The sequence below is a fragment of the Cryptomeria japonica genome, chromosome 5 (assembly GCF_030272615.1).
Source record: "Cryptomeria japonica chromosome 5, Sugi_1.0, whole genome shotgun sequence".
In the NCBI taxonomy this organism is placed as follows: domain Eukaryota; kingdom Viridiplantae; phylum Streptophyta; class Pinopsida; order Cupressales; family Cupressaceae; genus Cryptomeria; species Cryptomeria japonica.
Window position 1 is genome coordinate 27,740,407 of NC_081409.1, and position 26,092 is coordinate 27,766,498.

At 37.2% G+C, this 26,092-nt stretch overlaps 1 protein-coding gene across 1 annotated transcript; it reads right to left on the bottom strand.

The window, feature by feature from the left end:
• Positions 1-18,683: 18,683 nt before the first annotated feature.
• On the bottom strand, positions 18,684-20,120 carry LOC131033702 (cysteine-rich receptor-like protein kinase 43). The gene is made up of 4 exons (XM_059220312.1): positions 19,946-20,120; positions 19,436-19,569; positions 19,005-19,215; positions 18,684-18,919 (listed from the first exon to the last, which is right to left on the bottom strand). Exons 1-4 carry the CDS (start codon positions 20,118-20,120, stop codon positions 18,684-18,686), a joined length of 756 nt encoding a protein of 251 aa, XP_059076295.1.
• Between the last annotated feature and the right edge of the window lie 5,972 nt (positions 20,121-26,092).

Below are 26,092 nucleotides of genomic sequence, written 5' to 3' on the forward strand. Positions count from 1 at the left end.
TTTGAAGGTTAAAGGAGGGTTTTTTTGAAGTCAATCAAAACTACACCGGTACCGAATCCAGCATAGAAAGATGCTAACCTGAGCAGTACATCCTTATTGGATTTAACCATCCAATTGTAGTCAGTGTGACTCCTATTTTGTGTTTGAGCAGTGAGCTCTAGGCGCTTGGCCTTTCTGCATGTGCAGACCTCGTTTGTGTACACTTTCTATTTGCAGTAGTATCATCTGATTGTGGGTATGGTTTCCCACCATGGTTTTTCCCCTTATAGGGTTTCCACATACAAATATTGGTGTTCTGTGTTGTGAATGACTTTGCCTTTTTTTGTTTCATGCATTAATCTTTACTGGTATTGCAATTAATTGATAAAACTGTTTATCGGTATAAAAGACCGGTTTACTGGTATTAAGCATTAAATTGGTAAAGTTATTTTTGGTTTGAATTTATTAGACAACTAATTCACCCCCCCCACCCCCTCTTAGTTGTCTCCAAGACCTAACAATTGGTATCAGAGCCTAGTCCTCTTTTTTTCAGAAGTTTAACAGCTTGAGGAGATCCAATGTCTACTAACTATTTCAGGAAGGACAATCCTAAACTTGATGGAACCAACTATGGCATATGGAAGATCAGAATGGAGACACATTTAAATTTCATTGGAAAGGACATCTGGGAAGTTACAAAGAATGGCTATACTGCTCCTACTCCCGATCAGCTTAATCCACCTACCTTGGGAAAAGATGAAGAAAATGATTGCAAAGTAAGAGAAGCACTTTTGAGCATATTAACAGATCAACAAATCATGGGATTATCAGATAGATAAACTGCTAAAGCTATTTGGGATCATTTGGAAACACTGAATGAAGGAGATTCCATAGTCAAAATTGCAAAACTTGAAAGCTTCCAGGTCAGGTATGAAAATCTGAAAATGGAAGAAGATGAAAGGATTTATGCTTTTATGGAAAGAGTTAATAAAATTGTTTTGGGTATTAAATGTTGTGGAGGAACCTTAAGTGAAGATGAAATTGTTTAAAAAGTTTTAAGAGGATTGCCACAGACATATAAAATGAAGGTCACTGCTATAAATGAGCTAAGAACAATGCCTAATACATTAGTAACTAGGAATACATTGATTGGAAAACTTTCAGCTTTTGAAATTGAGGAATTTGGTCCTGTTGCTACTATAAAGACAGATTTAGCTTTTAAGGCATCAACATCATTTGCACCATCATTTGAAAAGTCTGATTGGAAAGCCTTTTATGCAAGAGAACTTGAGGAAAGCAGGAGAGAAAATGAAGAACTTGAAGCACTATTTGCAAGAAAAATGCCTAAAGGTCCAATAGGAAGTAAGTATGAAGGTAAAGTACCCTTTTGTAGCGTCGTAAATTGTATGCACTTGTTAAAGCAGTACAATTTCACACCTAGTTTAGCACCCGCCTTGGCGCAGTTTGCATTTTGCATTGCATTTCTCCTTTAGCACTTAATTAATTAAATTAATTAGGTCTAAGGTCCTATTTCATCGTCCTCCACATCATAAAGTTGGGCCCTTTCATTAAAGTGTCCCCCCTTTCATTTTATTCCTCCAATACATCATTTAATCAAAAACCCTAATTAAGTCCTATTTTGAACTTGGGGGCTTGATTTTGGGGGTCAAAACATCTCGAAATCACCTGTAACTTTGGGATTCTCCCTAAAATCATCATATCTGACGGCCTTGAAAATTTGGTGAAAAGTTGCCGGGACCATGGCGCCTGGAGTGCACACGGTCCCAGACATTTTTCCCAAAATTTTAGGAGCGCGATCCAATCATAAAATAAAGCTTAACCCCAAGAAATAGGTGGGAGATTCAATCTCTAGGTCGGCCAAAAGTTGAAATTAAGACCTAGGGTTTCATATATAAGAGCTCTCTTTCTTCATTGGAAAGGATCCAGAATTTTTGGTTTCAAGGACCTTCTATGCAGCGAAAGAGCAGATCTTTGAAGACTTCAACAACATTCAACATCCATCTATCAAGCATCTATCAATTTCATTCATCCATTTAGGGCTTTGAAGGCATTGAAGAGCAATAAGGGATCACCGACTGAAGATTGGCTTGTACGCCTCCCTTGGGGTTGGGTATGATTTCATGTTGTTTTCATGTCTTTGCATAAGTCTCATTATATCACTTGTATTCATGCTTTAGATCTCTTTACATCTTGATTTGGAGCATTTACATTATCATTTACAAGTAATTAGGGTTTACTTTCTAGGTTGCTCTAGTTTGCTTACTTGCATTTTAGGATCTTGCACACACACAAGGTCTGCACACACACTACTTTTACAATACAACTTGGCTATTCGTGGAGGTGGAAATCACCAAAGCGGGGGTTTGACTAAGGCAAAACCCTATATAGCCGCCCAAAACACCTTTTCAGATATAAGTGCAAATTTCGGGATTCAGACGATGCCGCAAGTTGCAGATCCGAAAGAAGCAGACGGAGACTGAACCATACACCAAGTTTCAGAGAAAAAGACCAGGATAGGGGCGTGGGGCGCCCTGGTCCTGCTAGGATAGGGGCGCTAGGCACCCTGGTCCTTGGGACAGGGGCACTGGGCGCCCTGGTCCCTCTGTCAGACAACATTTCCGACAGTTTTCCAGGTTGCAAAATAGCAGTTTTGGGTGCAGTTTCAGGAACAGAATCAGGACAGTGGCGCCCGTGCCCCCGTCCTGAACATTTTCACTTAGATTTTAACTCTGGGTACGCATCTGCATTCTTGTCTTGTCCTTGTGTTTGCAGCTTTCCATTGTTTAACTTCAATTCTGCAATTTTGTTATTAGTTCATACTTGCACTTTGAGGTTAGGAATTGAACTTGCATCATTTATCTTTCAATTAGAACAAAGGAATAGAAACCCTAATAGGTAGTCCGTGGCTCTCTCTTTCACAAAAAGAAGTAGCCAATTGTGTGATACCCCTAGGCTCTTTCGTATTTCGCAATGTGTGTCAAAAGGTAGGATTAGGACATGTTAACCTCGTCTCGCTTTTTCCCCTACACACCTTTAAATGCTTTAACTGTAATAAGATTGGTCATATGGCTTCTAGATGCTCTGATAGACATGCTAGACTAAGAGAAGAAGCTAGAAGAGCATACAAGCCTAACCCTGAATATCAAAGATACAAATTTAAGAAGAATAAAGACAAATCTTGTTATCTTGCTGATGAAGGAGTGACTGATGATTCTGATGAGGATCCAACAGACAATGGATGGGTTTTTGTTGCTATAACAGAAGATCAACCAACACCTACTATTCAACCAGTAGAGCAGGCCCTGGCAGCTAAAGTTGAAGTAAAGGATGAATGGATCATTGATTCAAGATGCTCACATCATATGACTGGAGATAAAAGTAAATTCTTGAACTTTCAAGAATATAATGGAGGCTTAGTGAGATTCGAAGATGATAAAGCTTGTTTGATCAAAGGTAAAGGTACAATATCTCTTGATGGTAAGCATAATATTGACAATGTTTACTATGTTTAAGGTTTAAAGCATAATCTTTTGAGTGTTGGTCAATTAGTTGAAAAAGGATTTCCGTTACAATTCAAAAATGGAAAATGCAAAATCATGAATAGAACTAGTTTGGAAATTGCAACCGGTAATCAAACTAGAGGTAATATCTTTCATTTGAATAATAGTGAAAAGACATGCTTGATTGCACATATTGATGAAAGTTGGCTATGGCATAAGAGACTCTGTCATGTAACTTTTGATTGCATGGTAAAAATCAATACTACTAAGGCAGTTAGGGATTTACCTAAAATTGTCAAACCTCACAATACAGCATGTAAGGAATGTCAATTTGGAAAACAAGTTAGAGCTACTTTTAAAAGTATTCTAGAAAAATCAAATAATGCTCTTGACTTAATTCATACTGATTTATGTGGTCCAACTAAAATGAAAAGTTTGCAAGGTGATAGATATTTCATGCTAATCATTGATGACTACTCTAGAATGTGTCAGGTTAATTTTATTAGAGAAAAATCAGAAGCACTTGGGAAGTTCAAACTGTTCAAAGCAATGGTAAAGAATGAAACCGGTAAGAAAATCAAATGACTGAGATTAGATCAAGGAGGAGAATTTACATCTAAGGAATTTAATACATTTTGTGAAGTGAATGGAATCAAAAGACAGCTATCAGCACCCCGGACACCACAACAGAATGGAGTTGTTGAAAGGAAAAACAAAACTATCTTGGATGCAGCAAGAAGTATGTTATCAGAAGCAAATCTACCACATGTGTATTGGAGAGAGGCAGTAAGTACATCGGTCTATACATTCAACAAAGTTCACATCAAAGGTGAAACCGGTAAGACCCCTCATAAACTATGGTTTGGTATTACTCCTACTATTAAATATTTCAGAATATTTGGAAGTAAATGCTATATTAGAAGGGATGAGTATATTGGAAAATTTGATCCTAGAAGTGATGAAGGAATATTTCTTGGTTATTCATCTAAGAGCAAGGCATATAGATGTTTTAACAAAGGATTGCAGAAAATTGTTGAGAGTACAAATGTGAAGATTGATGAACAATTCAGAGAAACTTCAAGGTACATAGACTTTGAACCGATAGTAGAGATTCTAACAAATGAACCTACATTGAACACACCGGTAGAGAATGAAGATCCAGTTACATCGGTATCATCTGAAAATTCCACAGTAACTGAGGAACAACAGCAAACAAAGACACCCCGATATGTAAGACTGAATCATTCGGAAGATCAGATAATTGGAAACAAGTATAAAGGAGTTATGACAAGTGGAAGATTGGCAAATAAAGAGGTATGTATTATTTCTCAAATTGAACCATCATCTGTTAATGAGGCATGTGAAGCTAAACACTGGAATAAAGCTATGGAAGAGGAACTAGAACAAATTGAGAAAAATAACACATGGACATTAGTTTCCCAGCCTAAAGACAAAAATGTGATTGGAACAAAGTGGGTATTCAGAAAAAAACTTAATGAAGATGGTAAGGTTATCAGAAATAAAGCAAGACTAGTGTGTAAGGGATATTATCAGAAAGAAGGAATTGATTATAATGAGACCTTTGCACCGGTAGCTAGAATTGAGGCAGTTAGATTGTTCTTGGCTTTTGCAGCACACAAGAACTATAAAGTATATCAAATGGATATTAAATGTGCATTTATGAATGGAGATCTTGAAGAAGAAGTTTGCATTGAACAACCTGATGGATTTTGTTTGACAGATAACAAAGATATGGTTTGCAGGTTAAAAAAAGCTTTGTATGGATTGAAACAAGCTCTAAGAGCTTGGTATGCAAGATTGAATAAGTATCTTTTGAAGATTGGTTTTTCTAAAGGAAATGCTAACAACAACTTATATTATAAAGTGACAAATGATGACATCTTGGTTATAGAAGTTTTTGTTGATGATATAATCTTTGGAGGAGAAGACGGATTATGTAAAGAATTTTCTATTGAAATGCAAGAAGAATTTGAAATGTCTATGATTGGAGAAATAAAATTCTTTTTAGGATTGCAGATTTCATAGACTGATAAAGGTATATTCTTGAGTCAATCCAAGTACTTGAAGGAGTTATTAAAGAAATTTGGGATGGAGAACTCTAAATCGGTAAGCACACCTATGACTACAATGACAAATTATCACTAAGGGATGAATCTACACCTATTAATCCGACTAGATACAAATCTATAATAGGAGGTTTACTGTATTTGACACAAACAAGACTTGATATCATAAATGCAGTATGTATTGTTTCAAGATTTCAGAGTAATCCTTGAGAAAATCATGAATCAACAGTAAAAAGGATTTTCCGGTACTTGCAAGGCACTACAAATCTTGGATTATGGTATCCTAGAGATGAAAACTTTGAATTATGTGCATACACAAACGCTGTTAGGAATAAGGTGTCTCAACCTTGGACAATTCCTATTCTTATTATTTGTTTTGTAAAATGTATTTCTTGCAAATAATGTAATTAAGTGTGAGTGTACATGTCTAGTTGGCATGTTGATGTGTCACTCCACTTGATGTGCCAGCATCTTTAATTGTGTGTAAGGAGATCATGGCTGAAACGGTTATGACGGATTCCTATGACACGTAAGAGCTATTTCTAGGAGATTTCAATGACGGGTGAAGACATGCAAGACATGTGGCAACTAATAAAGTTGAGTACTGTACACTCTTCCTCAATCGTGGGGTTCGGGGCATTGCCCTGAAAATTTTTTTAGGGTTCTTATTTTCTCGGAGAATGGTAAAATCCTAATACGACTGTCTTTGGAAGTTGCCCTAAAAAGGAAAGTGCATAAGCATTTTTTAGGGTTATAGACTGTGACATGAAAAGAGTGTATTGTTGGTATGATATCGTGCTACTGGATTTGTCTTCAAGTGTCGATTGTCTCCTGAAAGAACTTGCATTGCAAGTGTGTTGTAACCGTTGTGTTGAAGATAATACATTGTGCAGGTTTTGGAGTGCTGGGGTTTTTTACCGAAAGGTTTTCCCCAGGGTAAATCATTGTGTCATTCTCTATTTTCTATATACATGGTATATGGCTACAATATCTTTGTTAAAGTTGTTAACGAATCTGAAATTGTAAGGATTTAAAAGAATTTGCACAATACTTTCCTCTAGAGATTAGTGTAGGAAGTAGTTTCCGCACCTGAGTTTCCTTACAAATGCAAATTGGGTAGGAGGTGTGGATGATAGAAAAAGCACCACCGGTGGAGCATTTTTTCTTGGAAGCAGATTAATTTCTTGGTTGAGTAAGAAATAAAGTTGTACATCTTTATCAAATCAATATGTTGCAGCAGCAACTAACTATACACAAGTATTATGGCTTAAGCAAATGTTGAAGGATATAAAGGTAAAATCCAAGGAACCTATTACTATCTATTGTGGTAACACTGCAACAATTGATATATCTAAGAATCCGGTACTACATTCTAAAACCAAACATGTTTCTATCAAACTGAATTTTCTAAGGGAAAATTTTGAAGCAAAAGAAATCAAAATGGTTTATGTGAATACTAAAGAGCAGATTGCAGATATTTTCACTAAACCTCTGCCTAAGGAGACTTTTGAATATCTTAGAGATCAGCTTGGGGTCATACCCCCACCGGTAGAGACTTAGGAAGTTGATGTTTGTCATCATCTGACAGAATTTACAGAGAAATCTTTTACTTCGGCTTTGATGAGGAAGCTACTTCTCAGGGGGAGTAGTTGGTATACTGAATTGGTTGGTATTTTGTATGTGAAAAATTGTTTTTTTCTACTTTGGCATTTGATGTCAAAGGGGGAGAGATTGATATGGAAAAACACATTATCTTTTGGGGAGAGACTATTCATTGGGGGAGAGATTGTTACTCTCTGTATCTATATTTTGATTTCTGGTTATGATCTCTTTTGGAAGATTGTTGGCTTTTGGTATTTGGCATTTCTGTTTTGGCACTTTGATGGTTTTTCCATCTTGTGTTGCCATCAATGCCAAAGGGGGAGATTGTTGGTATTTTGGTTTGGTTTTGTCATTGATGTCAACACCTACTAACACTTATCAACTCTGGCACTTTGAAGAATCAACAACATTCACCGTCAAGCAAATGACTCATGGAAAATCATCGGTATCTGGTACACTGACATGATATAATGATCACCAACACTTGGAATGGTATGGAAAACACTTGTTTATGTCGAAGACATCGTTTGGACACTTTGTCTTGAAGATTTGTTTATTGGCATATTCGTATTAGCATATTTGTTGTTACCGACAAATAGGTCCAAGTTATACACCGACAGACTTATCTTTTCCAGATTAGCATGGCATGCTATGGAGATGATTTATTATTGTTGTAAATGCATTAAGATGACATGTTGAATCAGTTATTGCATTAGACATTGTTTTATTTGTAAATTGATTTTATTGTAATATCCTTTAGAGCCAACCTACTAAAATTGGTCCTAGGTTATGATATAAATGTAAGATCTTATTTGTAAGATCGTGTGTGGAATGCAAAAGAGGATTGTGTGAAGGTATATGCGAGAATGAACCGAGCTATACACGTAGACATCATTTGAAGGTTAAAGGAGGGTTTTTTTGAAGTCAATCAGAACTACACCGGTACTAAATCCAGCATAGAAAGATGCTAACTTGAGTAGTATAAAAGACTGGTTTACTGACATTAAGCATTAAATTGGTAAAGTTATTTTTGGTTTGAATTTATTAGACATTTGATTCACCCCCCCTCTCAGTTGTCTCCGGGACCTAACATGGAGCCTGTGTGGCATCTGTTGAAGGTGGCTGAGTGGGTATCTCCTCAGTAATTTTTATATTTTCTTCTTTCTCTTGGGTACCTTCTCCCTCAGTGTGCCCTATAGCCATCCTTGGTGGGAGAAATTTGGCAAGTGGTACTGCTCCCAATCCATCGGTCACTCCTAGGTCCGCTGCCTTCTTTAATAGTTCAGACTCCCTCATCTTTTTTTGGAGTTTCTTGATTAAGCCCTCTGTACTTTCTTGAGGTTTGTCTTCTTCACCTAGATCGGTGGACGCATTTTGCCTCAAGGCTAACCTTGTCTTTCAAGCATACTCCTTATGGCCCCTTGACTGGGGTACCCCTAAAGTGGATTCCTTCTATTTCGCCTTTGAGACGCTGGGCCTTACCCTATGGTGTAACCATTGCTTGGTCCTATTGATGACCACTTGGGAGACCTTTTCCATATTTGTGTCTTCACTTGTAGACCATTTTATTGGGGAGAGGGGCCTTTTATCTATCCCTAATTCCCTATAATATGGATCAAGTAAGTCCCCATCATCCCTAAGGTCTTTAGGGAGGTTAGTCTCAATTCTGAAATCTCTTACCCGTGGCACAGATAACCTGCTATAGCTCTTCTCCCTAACCTCAAAACTGTCATGCAGGTTGGCCCAAAAGTCCTCTAAGATGGGCTTGTTCCCCTTATATGCCTTAGGCATAGCTTTTTTAAGTTTCCCATAGGGATCATAAAATTCCCTAGCATGATCATATTCCTTCAAGTTTAAATCTTGAAGCTCTTGTTCTGCCAATTTTGCTACTTGTATCTTAGAACATGCAAAGTACCCAATAGATACTAAGAAATCAATACCTACAAGCTGCCTTACATATTCCGACAAAATTATCCTATCATTACAATATCGGGGCAGCAACATTGGGTTCCCCGTGAATCCACTAACCCTGATGTAAGTAGAGCATGGGTTTTGGATGATCCAACATGCCCACTCTCGGATGATGGCCATGGCCTCTAGGCTAATTCGATATCTTGCATCTCCTATTAATTTGATTATTATTGAGAAAACAAAGGCATCATTAACTCTCTTGAAATGGGCCTTTGCATTGGCTAGAGTGAGTTGGGAATAATAGTCCCATACCCTCTTTTGTCCTTCCTCCTCCCCCAGTTGACCTTCTACCTGTAGCCCTTTCTAGCTCTAGCAGCTACCCAGATGATGTATGATGTGAAAAAGAACTTTTGGGTATGTTGGACTTCTTTCATCTGTTTGCAGATATTGTTAGAGAGGATCTGCGGCCAATCAAAGTATTGTTTTCCTATTAAAATAGTGCTCATGAATTGGAACATCCAGGGATGAAAATGCTTGCAATCTGGCTTGCCAAAGGCAGGGATGAAAATGCTTGCAATCTGGCTTGCCAAAGGCCCTGCTAAGCATAATGATTATGTCTCTTTGGGGTTCTCTGAAATCTGCCCTCAGGATCTTCGTTGCCTTGAGACCCGTCTTTCTTTCTTCTTCTAACCAGTTCGTATTTATGTGCCTCTTACTAGCTGATATTTTGTCATTCCATGCCTTTAGGGCCTCTTCTTCAGTTAATAAAAATATCTCCTCTCTGGTTGGGATGCCAAAAACCAACCCGAGCATGTCAAGAGACAAGTCTATGATTGTTTTTCCTTTTGCATCCGTGCACTTTCTAGTCTCTAGGTTGTAAAATGGGGAAATGGTCATTATGAACTCCGGTGCTTGCAATGACTATGGGAAGGTAGTAGTTTCAACTAGGCTCGATCTCTTTATTCTCCTGTGGAGGGCCTCCAAACTAGGTTTATCTAATTGAGCCTTGATATTCTCAATTTCAATATGGCCGATTTCGGTATCCGTGACCCATCTGACACTATCATCTAACTTCGAAACATAGCCCTGTCCTTGGTAACGATATTTCATGGTGGCTGGGAGTCTATCAATCTCTTTGCCTCTTTTGCTGGAGGATGAGTCCATCTAACCACTTGAACCTGCAAGCAGAAGACAAATCCTCAGTCTTTGATATTAAGCATAAAAGTTGATTTACTTCGGGACTTCGGGGTTCCGGGGTCCCTAGCTAGGCATAAGTGAAGAAGGCTTAGAACTCCGAGGTTCTGAGGTCAGGTGTATGCAAAAAGGAATCCCGGGGGTTCAGGGTTCCAGACTCAAAAATTGGGGCACATGAAAACAAAACAAAAAAAACAACAAACACACAAAAAATGAGGAAATAAAATCTAATCTAGAACCCATCAACAAGGGCAAGAAAATTCACCAACCTAGTGAATCGAAATTCCTGAAAATGCCAAGGAAAGCTTGGAGGTCCGGAAGTTCACGACTTGGAGCTAGGGAGGAGGAGCTCTGAATGCACAAAATGAACTTTAGAAGTCCATCATCTCTATTTATAGCTCCCCCGATCTCGTCTGTACGAAAGCCTTAAACACAACCTCGAGACTCCAGGGTCCCGAGGTTCCAAGCTCGACAAAAGAAAAAAAACACCCCACCCCAAAACTTCGGGGGTCCGGGGTTTCGAAGCAAGAAAAAGGAGGCTCCACCTCGGGACTCTAGTGTTCCGAGGCAGAAGACAAAAAAAACCTAGGGGCTCCGGGATCCCGGAGTTCCGAGGTCAAAACTCAAAAGAACAAAGAGACCTCGAGACTCCAAGACTCCGGAGTTCCGAGGTCAAAAGGCAGAAAGAAAGAAAAATGAAACAAATCAAAGGGGACCCAAATTTTGACGCAAGGAGACTAATGGGGACATATATATACAAGGCATAACAAGAAGTTTGTAAATTTTTTATATATTGTCGGAAAGTTTCTAACTGTTCAGAGCCATGTTTTTCATCATAGTTAAGGTATATATCGACGGTGATATTGGACGAACTCTGGATCTTACACAATTTGAAGGATACAAAGAGCTCATCAATGAGCTTGAGGTGATGTTCAATTTTGAAGGACAACTGACGGATTCAAGTAAAGGCTGGCGAGTTTCCTACAAAGATGAAGAGGGAGATGTGCTACTTATAGGAGATGATCTGTGGCAGTAAGTATCAATGTCCAATATTCCATCCAAAAAGAATCGCTTGCTTCTCAATAGGCGATTTTGTTATAACCTGCATATTTTGTAATTATTTTCTATGAAATATTTTTTTTTTTTTTGAAAACAGGATGTTTTCTAAAATTCCACGTAAAATTTATATATGCCGGAGAAGAAGTAGAGAGAATGACACCCAGTGCCTCTAATTTGAAGCTCAGGAGAGAGTGTGAAGAGAGAACATATCATAAGGTAAATTAGATGCAAGATATTCCTTAACTCTTGTTCTTGAGCAGTCTATGTAGGAATTAGATTGGGATTGGATTTCCTTAATTGTTGCTGTGGTGGTCTATGTAGGAGTGAACTTCCTGTTAAAAGAGTGTTGTAGTCTTCGTAGGAAGAAATTTAAAGACTGATTATTTTGTTAAGATTGTTGTTCCTTGTAGTCTTTGTTGGAGATAACTTAGGAGTTGAGTCTCTGTTAAAGCAATGATTTTGGGATATATTTCTAAATAAAAAGGGGGTTGGAACCATAGGGTTTTTTCAGCTGTTACAAATGTAATTTATCAGTTCTAAATAATGAATACAAAACATATTTCAAGTTTTTGTTTCTATCTAATCTTCTGTGTGATTTTCTCTATTATATAGAGTAGAGGTTGTTAATCTTGCATCAGTTTGGTATCAGAGCATTAAAGGATGCTGGGGATGAAGATTTTGTGACAAGAAAGACATGAGCTGAAAATAATTGGCGACTCTACATCAGTTAAAATGAGAGTTGTGGTTGTTTTGTAGGTGTTAATGTTTTTGATTAGTAAAGCAACATTAACTATTGAGAAGAAGAATTTGTTTAATGTTTGTAGGTGTTAATGTTGAGAAGTAGAATTTGTTTAATAAATTGTTTTTTTGTTGAAGGTTTGAGTTCTATCAAACTTAATTTTCCATTTTAAATATTTTCCTATTTGACTGTACCATGCTGATGAGAGGAATGCTATTCTAGTTTGTTGGTATTTATGTTGTCAAGTGTAGTTGCCTAAGCTGGGTTCATTTTGGTATGGGTCTGTACATTATTAATTTGCAGATGTGCTTATCAAATAATTTCTTTAAAGAGGTGAAGAGAGTTGCAGCTCTGTTTTGGGGATAAAGAGGATAAGAGGTATCATAACACAAGAAAGAGGATAATAAGAGTGGATAAAAAAATAAAACAAAAGCAGAGGCAAAAGATAAGAAAGGACTAGCAAAAGGAGCTACACCAATTAGAGCTTGAGTTGGAGTTATGGTGTATGGTGGAAGATTACAAGGCATGCAACAATATAAAGCCAAAGAGAAAGAAATCTACATCAAAGAAATTGAAGATTGTGAGGTGAAAAATAATGATGAAAATAAATATCCACTTTGTGGGTAAGAGGCATTCTTAAAAAGGAAAGTTATTGAGTCAAGGATTAGACAAGGAGTAGAACTGTTAGAATAGGGAAAGATAAAATCCATTGAAAATTTAGCAAAATATTAACAAATAAAAGACCTTTGAATGAGATCTTCCAAGAGTCATAAAGAGAAGAAAAAGTTGTATGAGATGAAGATGAAGAGATAGTTGAGATTGATGGAGCTGTTGAGTTGTGTTACCTTGAAGATTAAAATGCAATGGGAAGGAATTGAATATTAAAATGCAATGAGAAGGAATGCAAGCTATCACAAGAGGAAGCTCAAATTGTTGTAGCAGTGGGTATGTGCACAAAGATGGTGAACAAAAAAGTGGCCAACGACAAAAAAATATACCTAAAATAGAAAGTGTGTATGTGTTCTTGATAAATTCAAAGATCATGTACGTGTTAAAACTTAAAAAATCTGAGCCAAAACGTGTATGTGTTATTTTAATAAAAAATACATAAGGAGTATTTGAAATAAAAATGTGTATATGCTTTTATGAGAGCAAAGCACACGTGTTTTGTAAGAAGTAAAACATGTATGCATTTTGCTTGTATAAGGGTAGAAAAGGAACATGCCCCTATTCAAGTTTTTAGTTCTAGAAAGCACAAACATGTTTTTAATGGTAATGCCCTTGGCCTTCCCTTAGTTTTTTCATCAGGATATATGGTTTCAGATTTCTAGGAGTCATGATGTAGATTCTAGATTTTAGACATTTTAGAATTTTCCAGACTTAGTCAAATTTCAATGATCATTATCACTCTCTTGCCATCTCTCTATTTCAAAATTTTTATTTCCCAAGCTCCAGACCTATCCATTTATAGCCATGAAATATCCTTTAACAATCATAAACAACCTAAACCTTACTCTAGATGCATGCAGTACAATTTTATTGATTTTCAGATACTGAAAATGAATCGAACAAGAATAAACTGAACCATTAATGAAGTTTATTGTCCGTGCTAGCTATTTCTCCTTAGTTCACACCCACAAGGGTTTACAAACAATATTTGATTAAAGGAAAATACATGTACTCAGCAGATTGGATTATAATGCCTTTCTAGAAGTTCTGCAATCTTGACAGCTTCTTGGATTCAATAATGGAATTGCATACCATGCAAGTTTGTGCACATACCTTAGGTATGGAGATAAACGTTGCTTCCTTGTCTTCTGAACAGAGAATCAATGCTAGTTTGATGTAGATGATTAAACATGCAGATCTTGGATGGTTGTCCAAGCTGCCTCTTCATGGGGTTTGTCATTCCAATGAGTAGAGAGATAAAAATATAAAATCAGACATAACAATGAATGCCACCTACCTCTTGCTTGTCGACTTTTGAAGGAAAATAACCCTAAAATCCTCTTTCACCCTAACCCCTACAAATCAGGCAACTCCTTAATAAATCAGGCGATGTCATTAAATGCATTACCATTAATAAATTCATTATTAAAGTATTCAACGCCCCCCTTCATAAAGTATTAGGATTAATTAATAATGTTTGAAGTGGCCCCAATTGATGACTAAAAAAAAGGAATCACTTAAGTTAAAATGGTCCCACATATCCATCTCCATTTATTTCATAATATTGTCTAAGTGTGGGAGACGCACAACTAGAATCAGACTTAGCAAAGTGATTATTAGAGGCTTCAGTTGCGAGGGGACATTACAGTCCTCCCTTCCCAAGATTTTTGGTCCACTAGAAATCATAAATTAGGATGCTTTAGTATCTCATCACCTTCCCATGAAGCATCATCAATAGGTAATCCCTTCCAATTTGTTAGATACTCTAACACAATCTTATTCCTCAACTTCTTTTCCCTCCAATATGCAATACCTTCAGGTTCTAGAATCAATTTTCCCTCTTCATCCCATGGTGGCAACTCAGGTGAGGCAACTGTTTGTTGTCCCAATGCCTTCTTTAGGCATGAAACATGTAAAATATTATGAATCCTACTTCCTGCTGGTAGTTCAAGTTCATATGCAACTTCTCAAATCTTCCTAAGTACTTTGTAAGGCAAATATAACCTTGGTTTTAACTTTTCTGCTTCACTGCTCTTTAATGAAAATTTCCTATATGGCTTCAAGTGTAGGAAAACCAAGTCTCCCACCTAAAATGTCCTCTCGACTTTATGTTTGTTTGCATACATTTTTTGTTGGTTTTGTGCTTGTGAAATATTATTTTTTAAAGCTCTGGGAATATCTTGGTAACTCTGTATGGTTTCTTTTGCATGGGGAACCTTGCTATCATCAAAGGCTATCTACAAATGACAAAGCTTCATATCTATACAATGCCTAAAAACAAAGACATCCCAATAGTCATATGATAGGTAGTATTGTAACAATACTCACCTAAATGCAACCATTTGACCCAAGCACGTTGTTGCCGTGAAACATAGTTTCTGAGGTATGCTTCAATCCACTCGTTCACAATTTCAGTTTGCCCATCCGTCTGAGGATAGTAATTGGTACTGGGTGTTAGTTTTGTCCCTGCCAAACAGAACAATTCCTGCCAAAATATGTTGATAAATCTACTGTCCCTATTGCTGACAATGGTCTTAGGAAGACTGTGCAACTATAACACTTCTCAAATAAATAAATCAGAAACCTGTGAAGCTGAGTAATCTGTATTCACTTTGCTAAGTCTGATTCTAGTTGTGCATCTCGTAGACTTAGCGAGTTTTATGAAATAAAAAGAGATGGATATATGGGGCCATTTTCACTTAAGTGATTCCTAATTTTTAGTCATCAGTTGGGGCCACTTCAAACATTATTAATTAATCTTGATACTTTATGAAGGGGGGTGTTGAATGCTTTAATAATGAATTTATTAATGGTAAAGCATTCAATGACATCGCTTGATTTGTAGGGGTTAGGGTGAAAGAGGATTTTAGGGTTATTTGCCTTAAAAACTATCCTCTACCTCATCCCGACCTTCCTCCTCCGAATGTACCTCAATGAAATGAAGTTTGCCTATTCCAAGGCAGTGATGTCTTGGTTCCCAAGGCTCTTTATAGGAAAAGCATAGTTTTTTCCTCCGTAGTTCATTACGTGATTCTTGATCGGCTTTTGATGGTGCACTTCTTGGCTGATTGAAACTTGTGTTTCTCTACTGATTTGCCCCTTTTTTATCAGATTTCCAAGGGTTGTATTCTTTCTTCTGAGGCTGATAAGGTGTCGTAATTTCTAATTCCATTGCTAATCAGATAACATCATCAAGAAAACTAGTCCTATGGTTTTTAACTAAACCTTTTAGTTTTTCACGTAGGCCTTCAACAAAGAGCACTGCGACTCTTTTCTGAGGCATATCAGGAACCATTACAACAATTTTTTGGAATTCGTTGATGTATGATTCAAGTTGTCCTACTTGCTTCAACTAAGCTAATTCCCTGTAATATACCTCTATGTCCTTCTGGTCAAAACTAGTAATCAGCCTATTGACAAATTATTCATATGAATGAATCATAGCGTGATCCTAGGAAATAAGACTGTGATGCCACCAGTCATAAGCTACCCCTTCCAAATGCATGGTAGAAAATTGTATTTCCTTTTCCTCTTCCATAGATTTGAGTGCCAAGAAGGTATCCAACTTATGAACCCATGATGTTGCTGATAATTCTCCAGTTCCATCAAAAGTAGGAATATTTATCTTATTTAAGGCATCTTTATATTCCAATGGCTAGAAAGCTTACCTCACCGGACCTCTAGGCCTCCTGTCTTGTCTTTCCAGATGATTCCTTACCTTGTCCTTATGATGGTTCATGAACTAATTTAAGTTCATTAGCTACCTTACATCAGCTGGCAGTTGCATATACTCATTATGTGCCACTAAGACGTCTACTGTGATATGAGTTTCTTCCTCTTCTTCTTTAGGAATGGGTTCCCTTTCATTTGGTGAGGTAAGAAGTTGGGACGCAATGGTCGATCAGACCTTGTATCTATTGTCCTTATGACATTGGAAGCAACTCTATCTTGGTTTCCAGGTCTTGACTCACCTCGGCTATGCCGACTACTATCCCTGCTATGACAACTGCTAGACATCCTTGGTCGTGTACGATTAGTTCTCAGTTGTCCCATGGCTGCAATTATTTTGTCCTAGAACTGTTGCATCATTTGTTGTTGTTGGTGGGCAAATCCTGTCAAAAAATTATCCAACGAATTATTCAAATCTCTAGGCAGACTTGCATCTCTTCTGTCACCCATCTCAGATTCAATTGGGTTAATTTTTGCTTCTTCCTGTTGCCTTGACCTACTCCTCATATTGTATCTATGTGATTCAGATGCTTTGGAGTGCATAGAATCCTATTACAAGAACATGCAATGAAAAAACACAAAAAAACAAACTAAAACCCCACAGGTTGGTAGGGTTTGTGGCTCTAATACCACTAAAATATCCTTTGCCAATCATAAACAATCTAAACCCTACTCTAGATGCATGCAGTACAATTTTATTTATTTTTCAGATACTAGAAATTAATCTAACAAGAATAAACTAAACCATTAATGAAGTTTATTGTCTGTGATAGCTATTTCTCCTTAGTTCACACCCACAAGGGTTAACAAACAATATTTAATCAAAGGAAAATGTCCATACTCAGTAGATTGGATTAGAATGCCTTTCTAGAAGTTTTGCAATCTTGTCAATTTCTTGGATTTAGTGATGGAATTGGAGACCATGTAAATCTGCGCATAGACCTTAGGTATGGAGATAAGCGATGCTTCCTTGTCTTCTGAGCATAGAATCAATGCTGGTTTGATGCAGGTGAGCAGGCATGCAGATCTTGGATGGTCGTCCAAGCTGCCTCTTCATGGGGGTTTTCATCCCAATGAGTAGAGAGATAAAATTAGACATAACAATGAATCCAACCTCCCTCTTGCTTGTCAACTTTGGATGGTGAATAACCCTAAAATCCTCTTTCACCCTAACCCCTACAAATTAGGCGATTTCCATAATAAATCAGGTGATGTAATTAAATGCATTGCCATTAATAAATTCATTATTAAAGCATTCAATGCTCCCCTTCATAAAGTATTAGGATTAATTAATAATCTTTGAAGTTCCCCCAATTGATGACTAAAAAATAGGAATCACTTAAGTGAAAATGGTCCCACATATCCATCTCCTTTTATTTCATAAAATTGGCCAAGTCTGGGACACGCACAACTAGAATCAGACTTAGCAAAGTGATTATTAGAGGCTTCAGTTGCAAGGGAACATTACAAGCCAATAGGCTATATATGGGGTGAAACTGCACCGATTTCTCCTCATGTTGGACGCGTGGAAAAATTTATAGCTAGGCTAGGAAAATTTAGCGGTGGACCGTTTCTGGGAAATGCTACCATAGTACCAACCTGTACATAGCATTGATTTTGCACAACGTAAAGTTTAATTTGCCGATAGGCAATTCCTTGTGGGGTTTGACCCCCACCGGAATTGTCTCACGCAGCGAAAATGCGGATTTCCCATTGCCGCCATTTTTTTCCGACAGGATTTTAGTGACAGCTCATGCAACGCGTGGTTGGGGTTTACATTCCACCTGTGGTGTAGATTGGTGTGGCTGCCTGCATGCGGTTGTGTTTTCATCAATCATTTGGATTCAGCTCCCCCACTAATTGCAATTGCAGGGCAAAAGAAGGTAGGACCTTGCAAAAGAGGATCAAGTAACTCAAATTTGTTGTGAATGCTCACGGAGACTGCGATTTGTTCATGAAGAGACGGTAAATACTTCTAAACAGGGTCCTTAATTTTTAACAGGCTGACAATTTGGATGATTTTTCTCGTTTTTACTGTATTCATTTTTCTGTGCTTTTAGAACAAAATTTATAACTGATCATTTCGTTTGTAAATCACAGTGCTAAAATAAAGCTTTTAGTGTTAGGGTTCGTTGTTTAAGCTTAAGGTATTATCCGATCTTTTGTCTCCATGGAGCTTTGGTATTATCCTTACTATGTGTCTGCAACTCTGGTTTGTGCATACGACTCATCATCCCCAAAAAGCTTAGCGAGGCCAAAGTCAGCTATCTTTGGATGAAGTTTGTCGTCAAGCAAAATATTATTTGCTTTAATGTCTTTGTGAATGATTTTCATCTGTGTATCTTCATGCAGATAGAGAAGGCCACAAGCCACTCCAATGATAATGTTATACCGCTTTTTCAAATCTAACAGTCTACGCTTTTTTGGATCTGTAACCCCAAATCTAAAACTCTGTCATCTTTCAAACAAGAGCTGCAATACTAAAGATTAAATAAAGGTCCAGATGTAAATTACCAAAAAGAAAGGTGTCAAGGCTCTTGTTGGGTAGATACTCATAGACAATCAACCTTTCATCTCCCTCAACGTAACATCCAAATAGCTTCACAAGGTTTAGGTGTTGAACATTGGCCATAAGCTTCACTTCATTCATAAATTCTTCTTTACCTTGCCTAGACTTTGCAGACAATTTTTTCACTGCTATTTGCTTACCGTCCTTGGTTGTTCCCTGAAAGATTAAAACAAAATTAGATCCCTACATGTCTATTTTAACAGACTTTCTGGTCTACCTAAGCAGTATTTCTTCAGGTGAAGGTTAGAGTATAGTCCAACCTTGTATACCAAACCGAAACCCCCCTCTCCAAGTTTATTATTATCATGAAAATTTTTGGTGGCTTCTGCAAGTTCTTCCAAGCTGAAGATAAAATGTTGTTCCTATTGACGTATACTGAACCGAAACCCCCCTCTCCAAGTTTATTATTATCATGAAAATTTTTGGTAGATCCTGCAAGTTCTTCCAAGATGAAGATAAAACATTGTTCCTGTTGACGTAACTCGGATTGAGGAGAAAATGCATGCCTGTCTGTAGGATCAGAAAAACAGATTAAGTTCACAGAATCAAAAGTTACATTAAAGCCAACCAAAGACAAAAGTAAGAAACACGGATTAAAATCAAAAGCAACACCTTCGTTATGGGTAGCAGTAGTTATTGGCCTCCCGAAAATGCCAGATTTCACTCTTTTTCTCATAGCAATTAAACAAATGAGTAACACCAGAACCACGCCTATCACAAGCCCCAATACTATAGGTAATGTCTTTGAGGATTTCTTTGCAGGACAAAATCTTTATTGTTATTTACTAAAAGCGAAGAGATCAGATACCCAAGGCAAACCCATCTAACAACCATATTCAAGAGAATAATTGAAGAAAACATTAAATTAGGTGAGTAGAGATAATACTTGATTTCCCCTGAGAAGTTGGCTCAGAAGGACCGAGGGCTACCGGCGGAGAACTGGTGTGGGATGTTGTCGAAGGTGGTGATGATGCCTCAGGGGAAGGTGAGGGTGAGGATGATAGATTTCCGGATTCAACAAATGGGTATATCTCAAATCTAACTGTGCAACTTGCTGACATTGCCTGGGCTCCTTGTCTTGAAGAACAACACTGTTCCAACGCTTGCCTTGCTTGAAACAAACATGATCTACAACCAAAACTAAGAGGTGCATTACGAGACAGATCATTGATAACTCAATCCAAGTTTGTGGAGTATGTACTCCCCTTTGTGTAAGTTGAGGAATTTCTATAGACAGACCATTGGTAATCACATATGACTGAAGGCAAAATCATTAGAAAAAGCAAAAGGAGCAACATATCTCTGCAAATCTTGGGAAAGGAAGATCTTTTTGATACTCCCTTGTCTGAAACAGACACTCGTACTCCTGTTCTTCTACTTACTTTAATTAGTGGTTTTTTATGTTGGAGTTGTTGAAAGTGTGTTTTATCATACGATGGTTTTGAACAATCCTACCAATTTGCTGATGTCTCTATGGTTGTAATTTTATCCATCTTTTAATAGAATTGAATGTTATCTCCCCTTTCTTCGTTCCTTTCCCACCAAAACCAATTATTTGAGAAAAAAAAGACTGAATGATCCACATTTAAGAATTCATTGTACATTGAATGATCTTGAAGCAACGGTGAGAGGCTTTAACAATTGGTGGTATCTTCACTGAAACTCTGTAATAGAGAATACACAAACCCCCCTAAGATTTTTCCACCCTACAATATGTTGGGTGCTTGCGAGGTCGTTTCCTCCGATTTAGGCGACTGTATTTCCAACAGATTAATCTTAGTGACAATGGTATTTGTATCAGTAATTTTACGACACAATGCCCCATTAATTTCACTTTCAATCTCTGCTACTTTCTTCTGCAACTCCATTAAATAGCTGACTGCGTCGCCTATGATTGACTGTTTGTCCATCTGTAAAATATTTTTAAAACAACAATTCAGTTGGATTAAAACAACAATTCAGTTTACTCTCCAAGTCAATAATTTTTTGTTCCTAAAACTTCAATATATCCTATTCATTGTCCTGTGTTTAATGAAGGAGAAATCCACAACAACTACAAGTAGATTTATACATGGCACACACCTTACTGATTTTGGGAACAACAGAGCGCAATTTATAGAGGGACTCGTTATTGTTCCTAAAACTTCAATATATCCTATTCATTGTCCTATGTTTAAGGAAGGAGAAATCCACAACAACTCCAAGTAGATTTATACATGGCACATACCTTACTGATTTTGGGAACAACAGAGCGCAATTTATAGAGGGACTCGTTATTGTTCTTAAAAATTCAATATATCCTATTCATTGTCCTGTGTTTAAGGAAGGATAAATCTACAACAGCTACAAGTAGATTTATACATGGCACATACCTTTCTGATTTTGGGAACAACAGAGCGCAATTTATAGAGGGACTCGTTATTGTTCCTAAAACTTCAATATATCCTATTCATTGTCCTATGTTTAAGGAAGGAGAAATCCACAATAGCTACAAGTAGATTTATACATGGCACATACCTTACTGATTTTGGGAACAACAGATCGCAATTTATAGAGGGACTCAATCAATTTCTGTCTTCTCTGTCCATATCTGTGTACTTGCATAAGCAGGATGATGATGAAAAAATTCTTCTTCATCAAGCATCTGGGGCTCCATTCCATCAATTATCACACTACTTGTTGCAGTTTCCATGGTGGAATTTTCTGAATCAGTATAAGCGTGTTCGTCTCATTTCAGTTGAGAGAAATTAGAGGAAATGGGTACCCCGGGCTTTTGCCCATAAAGAAGAAGAGAAGCTTGGTACACGTTGCTGCAATTCATACCATAAAAATTTCTAAAGTTTTCCAAGCCTCCAACTAATTAATATCTCCCTTCCGAACAATCTAACAACTATGGTAGGCGAATTTCAATTATCTAACTTCTTTTTATCTTGTCTGTCCTCGTACCTTTTTGTTCTCTAGGCTTGCCTTCCTTCCTGCTGATTTAACCGGTTGGGTAGCCGGATAGAACAATCCAACATCCTTCGAGAAAGAGAGAGGGAATCGAACAGGGGGGGGGGGTGTAAAGGGCGGCAATGAAGCTGGCCAGAGGGGAGGGAAGATCTATCCTCCACCCCTAGTAGGGACTAATAAAATATGTTAGGATGGAATTGGTGGGATTTTCTGAATTAGTATAAGCATCTTCATCTCATTTCAGTTGAGAGCAATTAGAGGAAATGGGTACCTCGGGCTTTTGCCCATAAAGAAGAAGAGAAGCTTGGTCCACGTTGTTTCAATTCATACCATAAAGACTTCTAAAGTTTTCCAAGCCTGCAACTTCCATTGACCAATTCAATATGAACCTTGGTGTATTTTGTAAAAATCTCTCATCGCTGTGCTTTTTTTAACTTTAGAAATTAAGATTTTTTGTGTTGGATTGGAAAATTTTATTGTTAATCTTATCTTTTCTCTGAATCTCATGTGCTATATCATCAATCTCTTTTGTCTCTGAATCTCATGTGCTAATATTTCTTTATATGATTTGGGTTTTTCTTTCTGGTTTATCAGGTGTCCAGATTAATTGGGCCTCCAATATTTCAAGTTTCGAAGCTCAAGGTATACACACTAACACATAGTGATATCACATCCAAGATAACACTCGCCATTTCCCAAACCATCAATAATGATCAGGTTGGTTTCAGTTTTCACTTGATATGTGTATGCTTGATGTTTGACAGTAATGGTTTACAGTTTAATTGTTATCCCATGGTGAGTCTGTAAGTTGATGTTGCATTCTTTATTATATTTTTTGTATGGATCGTGTTCTGTTGAATTTTGCAGTTAATTTTAAAATGCAGATTCTATTTTATGCTTATGGTGTACCTGTAAATTGATTTTGCATCCCTCATTACTTTTTGGTATGGAACGTGTTCTGCTTGATATGTGTATGCTTGTTGTTTGACAGTAATGGTTTAAAGTTTAGTTGTTATCCCTTGGTGAGTCTATAAGTTGATGTTGCGTTCTTTATTATATTTTTGGTATGGATCATGTTCTGTTGAATTTTGTAGTTAATTTTAAAATGCAGATTCTATTTTATGCTTATGGTGGACCTGTAAATTGATTTTGCATCCCTCATTATTTTTTGCTATGGAACATGTTCTTATCTTGCACGACAACAACTAAATGTCTTGAATCTGGAAATGCCTGCTAAATTCAATTTCCTAGCCGATTACTCTGTGTCAGAAAAATAGTGGCAAATAAAATTTGTATATTTGCTGCACATTCCAATTGTTTATGAGGAAAATTTTCAGTTCTATTGAATGCCCTTGTTTTAGCTCTGTTGTGTAAGCTAAATAGTTAATCATTAAAATTTGTATGTACAACACTCTTTCTATGGATGTGATCATTTGGCTGAATTGTAACCCAATTGAGATATATGATCATTCACCATGTTTATGGATTTGCAATGATAGATTGGGCTTCAAGAACAATAAATTGAACATATCTTCATATCAAATTAACAGAGGATAAGGGAGGTAACCAATTGCATTCAAGTATTGTTTATGCAGAAACCCACAATGCATTATTCATTCTGACAGAGGATGAGCACAATGTAGAACACATTCCTAAAATCAGGGGTGAGTTACATACCAATTTACGTAGGGAATATTAGCTACTTTAAAAATGCCCCCAAACTCTATAGGAAAAATTTGAGCCAACTAAAATCAAATAACACAATGGCCATGTTCTATCTCCTATTATAAACTTTTATTCGCGATACAACAGAACAAATAGATCAAACACAATATGCAACAAGGTTATTGTCAGTAAACAGTAAATGCAAACAGTAAATGCAAAAACAAACCCATGAATAGGTGCCCATGTTTCACTTGTTAGATGCAGTTTTCTACACTTTGTAACCCAGAATTTTGATTGCACCTTGCGCAAGAGGAGGCTCCACATAGTGCAAACTAAAGAGCATTGATGAACTACGATGTCAAAGATCATGTTAGAACAACAACCTATATAAATTGCTCCTTCCAAGTGAAACATGCGATACTTGTTTTTGGTACAATCCTTAAACTGCTTCTGATTGTGTATTATGCTATATTGATGTTGTCGACTCTGCTGCCCTTTCAAGCTACCACAAAACTTTAAATCTGTCCTACAATCTACACCCTCTCTGGTCTACCCTATTATGGGCTATTGGAGCATTACCGTATAGACAAGCACAAGCATAAATATATCATTCTATTTATTTTGCAACTAAGACATAGTTATAGTCATAGTAACCTGAATAAAATTCAAGGATCAAAGTTGATGACACTGTTGTTGCTTCTACTCGGTGATGTATAATGTTGTTATTGAAGGCTTGATATATACACATCGTATATTATGTGCATTCACATTAATGGATCCAATCTTTTATTGAGCCGTCATATAGTGCAATGAAGTAGTTTGCTCTTGGTTTTGCCGGCAACATCCTAATCCTCTGTCTCATGGATGTACTCACTCTATCTCATGGATGTACTCACTCGAAATGCTATCCAACTTATGTACGATGAGCCCATCCTTGTGGCTCCATGTCTCCAAATCTTTGCTATATCAAACTTTGGGGATGGCCCTGAGCATGGCAATCACTATAGAGTTGATCTTTCATATGGCGTTCACAAACAAAAGGCATCATTGCCAAAAAAATATAACAATGACATAGATTCCAAACGACTCATGATTGGCTCCATTCTATAGCTATCAAAATACATCTTCCCAAATTCGCATGGCTCCCGGTGAGTCAATAAGCCTACTATTTCTCCAACAAAGTTTATATAACCGTTACATTTTACAAAATGCATTGCTTAAAATATTTCATTTTTGATTGTTTAATTGTGTAGGTGGATTGTTATTCTGGAATTAGAGATTTAATGTACAACACATGCTATAGTTGGAGAACCAATTTTCCTTTGTGTAAAACAGGAAGACGATGTATTACAAACTACGCCTCCTTTATGTGATGCAAGAACTGAGCCAAGCACATCCACAAAATGTTAGGGTTCCGGGCAACAAAGATCATTGTTTGGGATCAGGACACCTCAAAACGTGGGTACCGCACCTACGACGATAACTCCCATAAAACATTTGAATCCCTACCAACCAAACTTGTCCATCAAGGGCCGTGTCCTAGTGAAGAAGGACATCTATCACTATAATACAGCAAAAGCAAGTGGTGATGTTTTTAGCTTTGACATTGTAGACAGAGAAGGTACTGAAACACGTTGAAGAGGGGAAAACAGATTTGAAAGGTAAACTGATCAAAACATAACGAAATAAACATGCATAATGCTAAAAATCATAAAAAGACCATTTCACCTTGCTATTTTACCTTCTCCTTCGGATTGAGCTTGATGAAGTGAAAGCGCCCCTTGATAATGCTCCACTTGATGTGCTCCTTTGATTGCTGGATGTGGATGGCTCTCCAATATTGTGCACAAATGATAAGGATGAGATGATCAAGTTGCCAAGATGATTTCCTAGGCTCAAAAGGGCAGCATAAGCTTACTAGATTTCAAGATGTTCAAATGAAGGAATGGAACCCTATTTTATAGGAAGAGGAGAGGAAAATGGATGGCTAGGATGAATTCAAGATGAAGGGCTAAGATTTACTTGTGAGGTCACACAAGGTCCAAGAGAGGGTGTGGAGACCAAGAAATATGCCTTAAAGGCATTTCGTATCTCCACACTCTACAAGATGCATTGGAGGAATTAAAAATTCTCCAAAAATGGATATTATGGGGATTAGAAGAATAAAAAAGAATTAAACATTCCTTGGGAGAGGGAAATGCCTAGAGAAATGTGAGATTTCGAAAATCTTACATTCATCTAGAAAAAGAGCATTTAAAGCTAGTGGTTGGATGAAAGGACAAAGAGTTGACTTTGTGGCTAATCACGATGATTAGCCATTAACGACTCATTAGGAGGGGGATTAGAGGAAATGTTAGGTGGGATTTATATTTGTAGGAGAATTTGACTAGGAGAGAGAATGAGTGGAGGGAATAAA